Raw genomic sequence first — 16,367 nt, forward strand, 5'->3', positions numbered from 1 at the left:
TCACAGTGATGTAATGTGGCACACTGCTGCAGTCAAAACAGATAGAAATCAGAGTTAAGAGTGAAACAGATGTTTATCTGAAGTCTATTTGTTGGATTTAAACCAGAGTCAAAGTGTATCTTTGTGATGGCTGGAAAATACACATGGTTGTAGTTAAAGTAATGTAAACTAATAAGAAGATACTAACTTGAGAGGAAGTAAGTAAAAGTAAAGTGAGTAAAATTTATTTATATGGCACTTTTCACAGACAATCGTCACAAAGTGCATTACATGAGCATGATGCCACAAAGAAATACAGAGAAATAAACAATCTGTAATAAAAAATACACAGTAAAAAACATAAAAAGTGCACAGAAAAATACACAAAAAACATGGAAATATAAAATGTCAAGTACTTACAGGAAATTCTCTAATGCCTGTCTAAAAAGGTGTGTTTTAAGCAGCTTTTTAAATGAATATGCAGAATCAGCAGACCTTAAGGGTGCAGGTAGAGCATTCCAAGGCTTAAGTGCCACGGCCTCAAAAGCTTGATCACCATGGGTTTTAAGGCAGGTGCATGGAACAGAGAGCAAATTTTGCATGTTTGAACTAAGAGAGCAAGCAGATGTGTATGGGTGTAAGAAAGAACTGGGTTCATTATACTGTGTATGTGTGTGTGTCTCCAGTGTTACTAGTTTACTTCTCAGACTCCAGAAGATGAATGATTTGGAGGAAGAGGAGGACGGAGCAAAGTCTCTGATATCCAGCTGTCTGTCTATTAAGAGTGACCGGTCTAAACGTGATCCTCTAAACTTCAGTAATGGACCTGGACCCTCAGACACAAAGTAATAGACTGTTTCTACTGTAAACTGACCTGAAGATGATTCAGTTTCTTAATGTCATTTGATAACCTACATTACAGCAATATTCTTTTATAATTCTGTTTTCTTTTTAATTCATTGTGCCCACATGTGCCATTTCACACAGGTAATGGGGCCCACAGTGGGCTGCCCCTGTGGGGCTCATTTTATTCCCGCAGTGGCCCCACATGGGTCCCAAAGGGGCATGTTTGCTGGGATTAGGGTGAGAAAAACAATCCAAAGGCCTTCAGCAGATCAAAACTTTTAACAAACAGTGACAGGAACTACAGCCAATCAATTCTCTGCAAATACAGTGACATAAATTCAATGTTTCCTGCGACATATACAGATTTAAATTTTACACACCCAGACTATCCCACAGCCTGTGTGTGCATTCTGTGGGCAAGCCCACAGTACGTATCCCATGGGAAACCCTCATGGTGGCCCCAAAGAGCAAAACTGCTTTGGGCCCGGCACAGACTATCCCACAGGGGGGTCTGTGTGGGCATTCTGTGGACAAGCCCACAATGGGTTTCCCACAGAAAACCCTCATTTGGGCCTGAAGAAGTAAAATTGCTGTGGGACCTGCAGAGGCTAACCCACAGGGGGGTCTGTGTGGGCATTCTGTAGGCAAGCCAACAGTGGGTATTCCATGGGAAACCCTCATGGTGGCCCCAAAGGGCAAAACTGCTGTGGGCCCGGCATGGGCCATCCCACAGTGTGGCCCATGTTGGATTTCTGTGAGTAAGCCCACAGTGGGTTTCCCACAGAAAACCATGATGGGTGCCCAAAAGGGCAAGACTGCTGTGAGCCCTGCACAGGGGACCCATGTGGGTTTTCTGTGGGCAGGTCCAACAGTGGGCTTGACCACAGAAAGCCCACAGAGGGGCCCAAAAGGTCAAAACTGCTGTGGGCCCCGCATATGCTTACCCACATGGGGTCCATCTGGGATTAGTGTGGGTTTGCCCTGCCCACACTTCCCCATAGTAAACCCACACATACCCGCAGTGGGCCCGCATGGGCATGTTTGCTGAGTTTTGTTGTTTGATCATTGACTGCATTATTTCTTCGTTTATAGCTTTAATTTTATAGAAAGAGTGCTTTTATAGGTTAAGTTGCAGAGGACAGATTGTTTTGTTTGCTTTCCAGACATGAACAAGTTAATCTAACAGCCCAGCATCAGGCAGCAGTGCCTTTAGTTTAACTGTTACTAAATAAACTGTTATATAAAAATAATTTTTTGTCATTTGTCATTTTCAGACCCCAAAGGTCAGACAAACATGTAGATGATAAAATCTCTTCAGTGAAATATATCCAGTTTGCAGCTGTAGATAAAATGTTTAGAACATGCAGAAGGAGATATGAACATAACTATTTGTTATCATTATTAAATCATGACCCTGTGCCATGTTTCATGTTACATCTGAAAAGATGCATTATGAAGATATTTAGCAGAGCTCTCTGTTCAGAACCACACCACAAGAAAAAAGAGCAGCAGTCTGTTATTTTTCACAAGTGGACTTTTCTGTTTTGCTCAGTTGCCTCCTGCTTACCTGACCTTTAATGGTTCATAGTAGTTTAAAGGAGCCCTGTGGGGTTTTCTTGTTAACAAAAAGAAGTCATGTCTACATTGATTCACTTACCAAAACACATTGTGTGTGTCCTTGTGGTCTAACAAATGTGTTGAATCCATTTTCCTCCTCATGAAACATTTGCAAAGACAATTTTTGAAGCTAGTATTTTAAATCCTGCATTGTTTACATCCATTTTTACTGGCTTGCACTATTCTTCTTCTTCTCTGCTTTTGCTGGCGCTCTGTTGTGTCTGTCTAATTACTTTTAAACCCTTGCAATTGCAGTATATATTTTTTTGTTTTAAATTGAATGTGCTGAAACCCAGAACATGAAGAACAAAAAAATGTGTGACTGTCCAAATACTTACAGTCTGGACTGTTTATGTAGGAAAAGAGCTGCATGCAAATTGTGAGCTGTCAGTTGGCCACCACTAATATAGTAGTGTCATAAAGAATATATTCATGTCCACAGAGAGAGGAAGATGAGGGGTGTTTCTGTGGAGGAGCAGCTGTCCTACTGTTCTTTGTGTCAGGACGTCCTGAAGGATCCAGTCTCTACCAGCTGTGGACACTGGTTCTGCAGACAGTGCATCACCTCATACTGGGACCAATCTGCTTCATCAGGAGATTCCTCCTGTCCTCAGTGTGCAGAAAGATCCAGAACAAGACCTGGACTGCAGACAGACAGTCAGACCAGCGCTGTACAAAGTAAGACTGAAGATCTGTCTGCTGATGTTATCATCTCTGAAAACAGGGCAGGAATCTACTTTCTCTGTCCTACTGAAAATTAATGTAATGAGACATATTTCTTTTTAATTGTACCTTTTTTCATGTCTTTCAGCAGAAAGTGGTCTGCAGGAGGTTTTAGATGAACATAAGATCAGTCTGAGGAGGAGATGTGAACATGTGACTGAAGGAACTGATGAAGCAGGAAGTGAAATCCTCCTCAACAGGATCTACACTGAGCTCTACATCACAGAGGGACAGAGTGAAGAGGTTAATACCCAACATGAGGTGAGGCAGCTTGAAACAGCTTCCAAAATGAAGACCCTCCATGACACTCCAATCAAGTGTAATGACATCTTTAAAGTCTTACCTGACCAACAGAAACACATCAGAGTTGTTCTGACGAACGGTGTCGCTGGTGTTGGAAAAACCTTCGCAGTGCAGAAGTTCACTCTGGACTGGGCAGAGGGCTTGGAAAACCAAGATGTCAGTCTGGTGATTCTGCTTTCGTTCAGGGAGCTGAACTTGATTAAAGATGAGCAGTACAGTCTTCTCATGCTGATCCATGTTTTCCATCCAACATTACAGAAGGTCACAGCAGAGAAGCTCGCTGTCTTTAAAGTTTTGTTCATCTTTGATGGTCTGGATGAAAGCAGACTTTCACTGGACTTCAAGAACAGGAAGGTCGTGTCTGATGTCACACAGAAGTCATCAGTCAACGTGCTGTTGACAAACCTCTTTGAAGGGAATCTGCTTCCCTCGGCTCTCGTCTGGATAACTTCGCGACCTGCAGCAGCCAATCAGATCCCTACTACATGTGTTGACAGGGTAACAGAAGTACGAGGCTTCACTGATGCCCAGAAGGAGGAGTACTTCAGGAGGAGATTCAGTGACGAAGAGCTGGCCAGCAGAATCATTTCACACATCAAGACATCCAGGAGCCTCTACATTATGTGTCTCATCCCAGTCTTCTGCTGGATCACTGCTACAGTTATGGAGCACATGTTGACCACATACCAGAGAGGAGAGCTGCCCAAGACCCTGACTGACCTATACTCACACTTCCTGCTGGTTCAGACAAAGAGGAAGAAGCACAAGTATAGTGAGGGACATAAGACAAGTCCACAGAAGCTGACGGAGGCTGACAGGGAAGTTCTTCTGAAACTGGGGAGGCTGGCGTGTGAACATCTGGAGAAAGGAAATCTCATCTTCTACCAGGAAGACCTGGAGCAGTGTGGTCTTGATGTCACAGAGGCCTCGGTGTTATCAGGAGTTTGTACAGAGATCTTCAAGAGAGAGAATGTGATCTTCCAGAAAACAGTCTACTGCTTTGTTCATCTGAGCGTTCAGGAGTTTCTGGCTGCAGTCTACATGTACCACTGTTACACCAACAGAAACACAGAGGTACTGGAGGACTTCCTGGGAAAAGACTACGGACACAGCAAATCAAAACCAAAGTCTTTCCTCACGAAGATTTCTAAGTATTTCAGAAACAATGATAGCTATGGCCCATCTGGCAGCAATCATAAATACCCATCTCTGGATGTCCTCCTGATGGCAGCCATGGAGAAATCTCTTAAAAGTAAAAATGGCCACCTGGACCTGTTTCTTCGCTTCCTTCATGGCCTCTCTCTGGAGTCCAACCAGAGTCTCTTAGGAGGCCTGCTGGGTCGGACAGAGAACAGTCCAGAAATCATTCAGACAGTCATCAACAACCTGAAGGAGATGAACAGTGAGGATATCTCTCCTGACAGAAGCATCAACATCTTTCACTGTCTGATGGAAATGAATGACCGCTCAGTACATCAGGAGATCCAAGAGTTCCTGAAGATCGAGAACAGATCAGTGAAGAAACTCTCTGTGTTCCAATGCTCAGCTCTGGCCTACATGCTGCAGATGTCAGAGGAGGTTCTGGATGAGTTGGACCTGAGAAAGTACAACACATCACCTGAAGGACGACTGAGACTGATCCCAGCTGTGAGGAACTGCAGAAAGGCTCAGTAAGTCCAGATGTGGTTAGCATTATAAATCGGTGTAGATCAGTAGTTTAGTTCTTAAAATATAAGTGATATAAAATTCTTATTATTGTTAAAATATTGTTCTGCTTGTTTATAGCTGAAATAATATCTAAGTTATATTTAGTCTCAGATGTTCTTGAACTGTTTCAAATATTGTGAATGCAAATAATGTTGATTTTTCAGTTGTTTGTGTTTATAGCTGTTAAGTTATTGAAATCAGTTATTCTATTTATTTCTAGAAAGTATTGGATTTTACAGTTTTTTCTTCTATTTATCTTCATTTGGGGATGGTGGCATCATTCAAACATTAAAACAAATGAAGGACTTTAGAGGTTGTCGTTGAGGTTTCATTAGAGACAAAACCCCTGAGTTTGTTGAACCAAGCAATGGTGCCTTTTATTTCTCATGGATTCAACTTCTAATTTTAAGAGGGAAGTTGTGTTACATAGTCATGTTTTTAAGTATTTCTTATATTCTGTTGGTCACAGAAATAAAACTTCTCAGATGTTTCTCTTTTGTTGTTGTAGAGAAGAGTGGTAGAAGGAAATGCACAGAGGGCTGATGAATATATAAGAGCAGAATGGTAGAATTCAGACTGTTTAAGAGGATTTATATACTTTAAAGGTCAATATTATATTTTCATGTTGATACCCTGATAGCTTCAACATCTTTCTTCTTTCTGATGGCATTATATTGAAAAGAATTCAACCTTATTGGTTTGTTAATTTTCAAGTGTTTGTGTGCTGAATCAGTTTTTCAGATTCTCAGAAAAGAATGTTAACAACTAAACATCATGCCTTCATCTGTCATGCACATCTAAATATTCAATTACATTAATATTTAATTATGTACAGCTCTGTATTGTCAAGCCATTTGTGTTTCTCAACAGTCACTAAATTTCCCTGCATATGGATGTTAACCTGACAGCAGCAGGTAGCAAAGAGAGATGATCTTTCTCAACTGTAACTGTTCACTGAGTTGAACTGAGTAAAAATATCCTGGAGTCAAATTAAAAATAGTAGAGAGTAAAAATGGTTTTCTAATCAAGATGGCCTAATGCTAACTTTGTGGAGACAGACAAATCACACAGACTATGCACATTATGGAAGCCTCAATGTAACTCCATTTTCTCTCCCTTCATCTGCAAGATTAAAGTAAAACAAAGATTAAAAATCTGCAGGTGTGAGAGAGAGTGATGGGAATCACAGTTTCATTCAGTCACAGTGAGATACGATTAGCTGAACTGGGAATGCTGTTTTGGTTACTTCATACCAAAACGGTCAAAAGAATGCTGGTGGTTTAAATCCAGCAACTGACCTTTTTTCATATCATTCCCTGTCTCTCTCTCCTATTGTTTCCTGTTATCTCTCAACTGTCAATTTCCATGTAAGGAATAAAATGCCCCAAAACCAAAATATTTTAAAAAATTTAAAAAAAGATTAGCTGAACCACTGATGTGAAGAGAAAATGTTAATCAAAATAAGGAATGTCAAACTATTTTGTCATCAAAAGCATGAAGTAAATATAAAGAGCCTTCTTTGATGATAACATGTGTTGTAATATATGTCATGTCATGACAGACTGTATAACTGTGGACTCTCAGAGACTCATTATGAAGTTGTGGCCTCAGCTCTGAAGTCCAACCCCTCCCATCTGAGAGAGCTGGATCTGAGCTACAACAACCTACAGGTTTCAGCAGTGAAGCTTCTGTGTGCTGGACTAGAGAGTTCAAATTGTAGACTGGAGACTCTGAGGTCAGTTCACTGGCTGTAGGTTTGGTAGTTTTTTTCTATATTTTCAATTCAAATCCTTCATTGAAGTTTCAAATGTTTGGTTCATAAATTTTCAGGATTTGCACAAATCTGTAGAATTTAAATTTTTCAGGGATTCCAAATCCACAGTCTTGTTCTTTGAAAAAATGACTTCCAAAGTTTAAACTAATATGAAGCTTCGGCAGTCTGAGTTACACATATCAAATGAGTATCTTTGTGTTTCTTCAGTGTTTCCTTGCTGAGCTGCAGTGGATGGATTGTAACTGAAAGAGGGAATTTTGTACTAATAGTCTGTAACTTTGAGTTAGACAAATCAAGTAGGTGTCTACCAGACTGTCAAAGCCTCATATTAGCATTATGAATTTTCCTACAGTGCAGCTGTGTTTGGAAGAGACCACTTCACAGTCAGTATGGACAGGAGGAATGATTACTGCCACGAATAACATGTTTTAATTACACATACTGATAGAATAAATCTTGTACTTGTTGAATAATAGTGGAATAATACTTTGATGAAAAATATAGCTGAACATACTCCACAGGGTCCAATTGATGCTTACTTGAATATATGAAGTTTATTGAAAACAAATATCTGACATCGGAGACACCTTTGGCACAGTGATTACACGGATACAGTTGTACCAAATTCTTAGCACAAACAGGAAAATAATCAGTTCTTGTAGAATTGCCCAAGTCATGCCACCAGTGAGGGGAGAAACGAGGACACTTGGTGTCAGAATGAACTCTTATTGGAAAATAACGCAGGCAACTGTTGTTACCCATCCAAGGTTACCACCTTATCTCCCAGCCTGGCGCCATGAACATAAGAGAACTCTTGCATGAGACCTTGGAGGCCAGAGTGAGGCCCTGTAGCTTTGATTAGCACATTCTTTTGAAAAGATATAGCTCATAAGTTGAGCATTTCCATAAAATGAACATTGAACATCTTTCCTTCACAAATGAGCATTTTTTCTCACACATACCTACCAAACTACCAAATACAGAAAGAAGGGGGTCATGTAATAAATAATGAACAGGTTCTTGGTCCAACATGTCTGATTTCATATTGAGCCTCTAGTTACAGACTTGACTGAGTTCAGCAGCATTTTATGAACCAGTGTTGACATGAATATGTGTTTGAATGTTGTGGTGACATTTGGATGATGTCTATAGAAGGCAGACATTATGATGATCCACAATAACACAATGACAAAGTCACTCTACTCATTTTAGAGAAAAGCTCATTGATAAGGACATAGTAATGTTGAACTACACATTTAAAACCTGAACAAATCTGATCGTACTATAAATGGATTTTTATCTACATCATTTATTCTTTATTCAGATTGTGGTGCTGCAGTTTGTCAGAGATCAGCTGTGCTTCTCTGGCCTCAGCTCTGAAGTCCAACCCCTCCTATCTGAGAGAGCTGGATCTGAACTACAACAGCCTTCAGGTTTCAGATGTAAAGCTGCTGTCTGATCTTAAGGAGAGTCCACACTGTAGACTGGAGACTTTGAGGTCAGTAGATATTTGGAGTCTGTCCGTCCTGGTTTCAGCAGTATTGTGTTAAACACAGTTAGTATCAAAGTAAATATCCAGTATTTCCTGGTGAACCTTCAATCTTCTCAGTGGCTGCTTAAACTCATTGAAGCTGTGAGAGGAGAATGGTGACAAGTTTCAAGCTTGTTGTGATCATGTGTTTGAGTTGAAGTCAAGATGACTGTTGTTGTTGTTGTTCATATCTGCAGGAAATAAAGCTGGATTACAGCTGACAGCCTTACAAGATGTATAGAGACAGTGGTCCTCATCATCAAACTGTTGTACCATCAAATCTGATCTGAAAGTGTTTGTTGTCTCATTTCAACACTAAAGAATTGATGAGTTCATCTCTGTCAGAGCTCTAAGATCAGTCTGACTGCAGCCTGAAAATCATGTGATGATTTAACAGCAGGAAATATCTTCAAATCCCACAGAGACTCTGTAGCTTTTAAACTTTTCTAACAGTTCACATGTATCAACAGTAAATCCATCAGTAAACTGATGAGTGAATGTCTCTGTTTCCGCAGTAATGATGTGTTCATGACTCATGACTCTCAGCAGTTTATTCCCTCTGTGTACTGCAATGAATTCTGCAGAGTAAACAGACTTGATAACATGTTAACATGAAAGCTGAAGGAAGCTGGCCACGCTGCACAATTGTTCCACTTCTGGTCTGAACAGAACTGAAGTCCCTGCTGCTCTTTATACTGGATGTGCTGCATCACTGACTGACAGCTGACAAAGTGAGTCTCACTAAACACTGATTTATGACCTCTGTTGTTTCTTCTCCCATCAGATGGAGGAGGTGATCTCAGTAAGAATGTGAGTGAACATCCATTGAAGTTTGTTGAGAGAAGATATATCCTGATGATCCATCTGGACCGTAGTCTGGATCTAGATTTTGTCATCTTCACTCTTCACTTAACTCACTACAAACTGAACAGTTGTCTCTGGATTTTGCTTTTTCAGCACTTTACAGATGTGTTATACATGAGCTGTTTGATGCAGAAAAAGATTTTAAAAACAGGTATTATAAATCAGACTCTGACCCTGGGCCCATATTTCTCAAGAGTCTCAGAATTGCACTGAGAGTTAACCAAGGACTAAAACCTACAAGTGATTTCCTAATCTGAGACGCTTGATAAATACAGGCCCAGATAGGAAACATGTTACAGATTGGATGTCCACAAATTTCATTGGGTTAAATTCTGAAAGAATTTATTATTGGTCCAGAAAACCTGCATGCACAGGTCAAATCATATCTTGCTTCTGTTGATAACAACATCAAGCCTGTGGTGAAACACTTTGTATTTTTTGATTCCAGTCGTAGTTTTGATGATCATATCAGCAGCTTGTCCAGTCCTGTTTTCACCATTAAAACATATTAAAATAATATATATATAAAACTATCACAGAACACTGCTGCTGTTAGACTTTGAACTAAAACCAGGAAAAGAGATCATATCACTCCATTTCTATCATCACTTAACTAGTTACCTGTTTGTTTTAGGATTGATTCAATAGATTTGATTGATTACTTTTAAAGGCTCTTCATGACTCCAGATTACATTTCAGATTTGCTCTGTGTGTAGCTATTAAAAGTATAGGTATCTAGCTTTTATATGCAAAAATATGATGTCAAAATGAATAGTTTATATCTCATAATGATATTTAACAAGTCATTTGCATTAGGCTGTAAGTAAACACTGGTAAGCAAATCAGATGGCTTTAACAATAACTATATAATGTAAACTTGCAGGTTAGATCATGTGATTCAACTGTGTGATCCAACCCTATCCAATCACATCCTTTTTCTGCATTAGTGCAGCATCTTGCATGTATTGTACAACACTGCACACAGTGATAATGATGCAAACGGACTGTCGGCACAGCATCATTAAAAACATGAAATTTTTCAACTCCACTGTTGAACTCATCTCCAGCTAAACCTCCTGTTGACTTGTATGTCCTTAAAGCTATTTTAAATATATCTCTGCCATCAGCAGTTTAAAACTAATGAATTGTTAAATAAATAAAGCCACCATTTGCATGAATGTAGCTGTTTTTTCTATAACTTGACACTGAGCAGTAGGAAATGATTTGGTGCTGATTATCAGCACAGATAAATATGGGTCCTGGACTTTGCTGTCAGGGCTCTGGATCAACCTGTTTGAGGAGCTCAGTCTGATAAGTCATTATCTTCCTTTAAATCACTTCTTCAAGCTCCTTTTTATCCACTACCATTTATTTTTGTTTTGTATGCTGTACATCTTAAATGTGAGTCTTATGTGTGTTTTACTGGTCTATTTTCTCCCTGTATGTGTGTGTTAGTTTTGTGTAAAGCATTCTGTAATCTTGTTCTGTTTTGAATATCTGTGGATCTGTTAGATTTATAATAATAAGAGAAACATACACGCTAAGAAGAAAAAAGCAATTCCAAGACATAGTCCACACATAGCACACATCCTTCATAAAGTACACAAAACTACTACACAGCAGCGTCCAGCTCCTGGAGTACAAAGATTCAATGTGAGAGAAGGCACAATGTAGCCCAGAAATACACACAATACGATACTTTCCACTGTGCAGCACTGACTACATTACTGCTGTGAATACTAGGAGTTTTTATGTGCAACACATACACACCTGCCCTCCTTGTGGTGCTGACTGGGAGGTGGACATTAGGATTCAGCCCTAATGTCAGTGCTGCTGACCCTTTTTTTCAGGAAGTCTTCAGTCTCTCAGGTATTCCTGTGTTTGTCCAGCAGAGGGAGACGTTGATCTGAATTTACTTCAACACTGTACTCAACAGTCACATGTTCTTTTATTTATCACAGCTCAGAGGATTCAAATATACACAACGAGTCCCCAAAAACTAACATTAGACCACAGTCCTCTTTACTCTGACCTTACCTTACACTGAACCTGAAAAACTGAAACTAGACTTGCAAATCCTCACTGAGACTACGGCGTCCTTGCCTCCTTTTTTAGGCTATATATATATACAGTATATGTGTATATTAGAGCTGCAAGTAACCATTATTTTTATTTTCTTGATTAATCGATGAGTTGTTTGGTCCATAAAAAGTCAGAAAATGGTGCAAAATGTGGATCAGTGTTTCCCAAAGTCCAAGATGGCGTCCTCAAATGTCTTGTTTTCTCCACAACACAAAGATATTCAGTTTACTGTCATAGAGGACTAAAGAACCCAGAAAATATTCACATTTAAGAAACTAGAACCAGAGAACTGACGTGTTGCTTCATTTTTCTAGTGGTTTTACCTACAGATGGTTCTCTATCCTACTGGATAGAGAACCATAAACTAAAAAACAAAATGTACCTATGAAGAACCTCAGGGTCCAACAACCTCAGGGAGTGTGTGTGTGTGTTTGTCTGTGTGTGTTCTGCACACTAAGAGCTGAGAACCATAATGGCCACAGTATAGATCATAAACTGTGAGGACAGATAATTTGTCATTGTAAGAGTAAATGAATGGCAGGATCAGCCCATGGCTTCAAATATTTTTGTCTACAAGACTCAGTTTATAATGTTTGACTGAACGACATATAAAAGAATGAGCGGTGAAAAGGCTCTTCCTTTAAAGACATTTAGCATATACATATTCTAAACAAAGAATATGCTTTTGATTCGGTGACAATCTCTGATCCAGAGCATAACATGTAGCTCTTCAAATCCCATAATTACAAAGAAATTTCAAAAAACTAAAAGACAAACAAAAACTGGGATGGAAAGGGGAGACTCTTTAAAGACTATTAAATATGGATAAAAATAATGGAGAGGCAGAGTTCAAAGTAGTGCAAGAGACAGTTAGACACATTTTTCCCATCTCACCTGTTTGGTTAAGGAACAGTTACTGAGGTCAACAAACTGTTTAACAGCTTAAGAAAACATCATGTTAATAGAGTTGTTGCATAGTGTTAGTATCTGTATCAAAAGAGGGTTTCAGTCTTGTGCTTTGACTTATGTTTGTTAGGATGTCCTTAAGTTTACATTTGGATAACAGATTGTGCCTTTAAACATGTTTATAGAACAGTAATTCATCTAGATACAGCTACAAGTTCCTTACCAGTTTTCCTGCTTTGAATTTGTTCATATCTCTCCATCACCTGACATCTGGGCTGCTTCTATGTGTTTCTCTTTCCTCCTTAAACTTTTCTTTCAATCTTCAATCAGTTGTGTCTTTTCTCCTTGTTTTTCTTTCTACACAATTACATCCTGCGATTTTTCCTCACTTTTGTCTCCTCTCTCCTGATTCCTTCACTCACTCTGAAAATATAAAAGCTTTCCTTTTAAAAATCTGACAGAACATGAAGCACAAAACGAGCGCTCCTAAAAGTTACAACAGAAAGTGCAGTAGGAAGCCGGTCTGAGCTAGCAGCTATAAAGTGATGAACAGTCTGTGTAAAGCTAAACATAAAATACGTCTTGACAAAAGGGCACTTTGGACATCAAGAGGCAAACTGTCGACCTTCCTCCTCCTCCTCTTCCTTCTCTTTGATCAGAGCATCTCCTCTTCTTCATCTCATCTCTATGTTCATACTGGCTATTAAAAGATCCTTCAAATGTGCTTTCAATGTAAGTGATGGAGGCCAAAATCCACAGTGTGTCCACACAGTCCTTTAAAAGTTAATGTGAAGCTTATATGAGGCTTCAGCAGACTGAGTTAGTCGTATCAAGTGGATATCTTACACATTTACAGTCTTTTTAGCACCAAAATTCCTCAGACAGTGTTTCCCTGTTGAGCTGCAGGTGGAAGTATAGTAACAAAAAGAAGGACTTTGGCACTAAAAATAATGTAATGTTGAACAATATCTACTTGATTTGACTCATTTGGACGCTGAAGCTTCATATTCGCTTCAGATAAACTTTTAAATACATTTTTGTACAGAGGGAGGACTGTGGATTTTGTCCCCTGTCACTTGTAAATGCATTATGCATCTTCTAATGCTCAGTATTTTTTTATTTATCAGATTTATTCTCCAAGTAGAAAATACAAGGAATTCAATGTTGGCCAGATGTCAACAGAAAAAAGCAATAAACCTGAACATTAAACAATAAACATAAACACAAACATAACAGTGTGAGAAAGAGAGGGACAGTAACTTACATAGATTCTGTGTAATGGGGGCAGACTATATGCTCACATATTGACATGATAAAAGCTTTGTGTGCAAAAAAGCTGAATATAAATAGTCAAAGTCAAGTCAAATTTATTTATATAGCACATTTCATATGGCAGGCATAAACTCAATGTGCTTAAAAACAAGTAAAGATCATACAATATCAATCGATTACATTAACATTACATATAAAAAACAAATAAGATAAAACATAAAATAAGAATATGTTATATATATAAAGACATATAAAAACATATAAGACAGCATAAAAAAATTAGAAGGTGAGAATGTATTACAATAAGAGAGCAGGGCATTAAGGTATTATTATTATCATTGTTAAAAGAAATAACAATAATAATACTGTTTCTAAAAATAAGGTTTTACCCATTAACCTAACTATAAGCTTGTGAAAAAATATGTTTTTAGTCTGCTTTTAAAGGAAAACACTGTTGTAACAGACCTGAGTTCATGTGGTGGAGAATTCCAAATGGCTGAAGGCACCATGAGCTGATTTAGTATTTATTCTAGGTATGGTGAGGAGACCTTTATTTGATGATCTCAAGGGACTATCTAGTGTGTATTCAGAGAGCATGTCTACAATGTAGGAGGGAGCTAGGCCTTTAAAAACAATAAGAAGTATTTTAAAATCAATTCTTTGATTTACTGGGAGCCAGGGAAGAGAAATTAAAACAGGAGTGATGTGTCCACAACTTCTGGTTTTGGTTAATACTCTGGCTGCAGAATTCTGAATAAGCTGAGTTTATTAAGCGTTTGCTTTGCCAGTCCAGCAAAGAGTCCATTACAATAGTCTAGTCGACTGGAAATGAATGCGTGAAACAACTTTTCAGAATCAGGCTGTGACAGGAAAGATCTAACTTTGGATATATTTCTAAGATGATAAAAAGCAGTCTTAGAGATACTGGAAATGTGCTTCTGAAAGTTAAGATCAGCATCCAAGATCAGAGTAAGTTAAATTAGTTATGTTAAAGGTTCCCCTTGAGTATTTTATGAATTCAAATAGTCTTTAAAAATGGTCTTGCTTTAAAGAACTTCATAATACCAGTAAACATGAGTTAAACCACAGATAGCTGGTAACCCTCTCACTTGGCTTCATGATGCAGGCTCCAGGAAGGAAGAGGTTTTGAATGTGACTGACAGACTGTTAAACACTTGTTTTATGTGATCTATAATGTGTTATAGCACAGTGGTGTCTGCATGTGTGACAGCTGCTATAGTTGCATGAAAACTTTGTTAATTCAGTTACACATTTATATCTCAAGGTGTGTGGTGTGTTTTCAAAGTGCCTTCCTGATGATGTTGCATTATGGAGAAGAATCTAAACATCTAAAGTGCCTAAAACTTTTCCATCTGTCAAATGTAGAGGTTAGACAGGGATACAGGGATACAGGGATTAGTAAAGGACTTGCTTGTGTGGAGACATGGTGTTGCACTGGCTTTAAGTTTGCAGAAATATTAATTTTGTTTAAAAGTGTCAGACAGATTTTCTGATAATGAACTTCCTGTTTATTATTGTAATCTGAATGTGCCGTAGCTTCTCGACACCCGGGGACTCTGTGTTGTGTTTATCGGTGTGAGATGGGGTGGCGTGTGGAGAGAAGGAGACACGCGACACAGGGGTTCTGGATTGTGGTTGAGACCTGGGGACACTTTATTGGCTCACAATGACAGCTTTCATCTCTGTTGCTGGTCTGCTATACTGGCTGCTGGCTCCATGACCTTACGAAGTAGTGAAAGTAAACTTTTTTTTAGAAAATATGTCCTCATGCCAAGATAAATAGTACAAAATAATAATCCGACTCAGAAAATAACAAATTGCTGCATGTTGAAATTAAATTAGGCACTCTTAACATATAATTTAGTGTAATAAATTAAATGACAGGACCGATAGCAGACAATAAATGAAAAGCTAATTCTTCATCCTGTACTATTTCCACTTAATGGGTGCTCTGCTCATACACAGCAAGCTAGTCAACATTACAGCCAATATTTACATACAAAAACACACTCGCTTACTTCTCAAACTCACACCTAGGTCTAGGTTAACATCTTAATAAACACAATCACTGAACACAATAACTGGATGGGTGTTTTTAGCCGAGATATTTAGGATGATGTAGGGCGGCATTAACACTGCTTACCTTACGATGTAGTGAAAGTAAACTACAAAAAAAATGACGTCCCACACAGAATGAATTAGAGAACTACAGTGTCCTGCAAGGGACAAACAACGATAAATGCTAAATTCTCAGGGGAATACACGGCGCAACAATGACACCCAGTGGCTTATTTAGGCTACTGCCCTACATTATAATGTGGAAAGGAAACCATGATACGGAAGGAACTGTAAAGAAGATGCGCAGATATAAAATCAGACATTCCTCATGTTCTGTGTTGATCTGTGGACATGGAGAAACTGACAGGGTGTTTTCTGTCAGCGGTGCTGCTGCTGGCGGTGCTGAACTCTGTTTTAGCTGAAAACTTATTTTTCAAGGAAGACGGTAGTGTTACGCTACTGTTGAGGCCTCCTTTCTCTGGAGAGATCATCAGCATCGTGTGGATGCACAACAACTATAATCCGGTGGCAAAATGGATGAAAGAAGATGTTCCTTTGGAGTACCACGGTACGTTTGAAGGTCGAACAACCCTGGACACATCCACTGGAAATTTGAAGATCATAAACATTGTAAGAGTCGGGCTGACAGTGGGGAGTATTCAGTGATGATCAACGACATTTTCC

General features: G+C 38.9%; 1 protein-coding gene across 2 annotated transcripts in view; it reads left to right on the forward strand.

The window, feature by feature from the left end:
• Positions 1 to 628: 628 nt before the first annotated feature.
• The window catches only part of LOC122996602 (protein NLRC3-like), a 32,846-nt gene continuing 17,107 nt past the window's right edge, over positions 629 to 16,367 (forward strand). The window contains exons 1-6 of one of the 2 annotated variants that reach the window (XM_044372158.1): positions 629 to 824; positions 2,885 to 3,120; positions 3,254 to 5,138; positions 6,737 to 6,910; positions 8,274 to 8,447; positions 9,265 to 11,450. In XM_044372158.1, coding sequence (XP_044228093.1) covers positions 697 to 824; positions 2,885 to 3,120; positions 3,254 to 5,138; positions 6,737 to 6,910; positions 8,274 to 8,447; positions 9,265 to 9,277 — 2,610 coding nt within the window. In that variant the 5' untranslated portion in view covers positions 629 to 696 and the 3' untranslated portion in view covers positions 9,278 to 11,450. Of the gene's footprint in view, positions 825 to 2,884; positions 3,121 to 3,253; positions 5,139 to 6,736; positions 6,911 to 8,273; positions 8,448 to 9,264; positions 11,451 to 16,367 lie in introns of those variants that run through there. The other variant, XM_044372159.1, reaches the window with a different exon arrangement.

The sequence above is a fragment of the Thunnus albacares genome, chromosome 14, assembly GCF_914725855.1.
Source record: "Thunnus albacares chromosome 14, fThuAlb1.1, whole genome shotgun sequence".
In the NCBI taxonomy this organism is placed as follows: Eukaryota; Metazoa; Chordata; class Actinopteri; order Scombriformes; family Scombridae; genus Thunnus; species Thunnus albacares.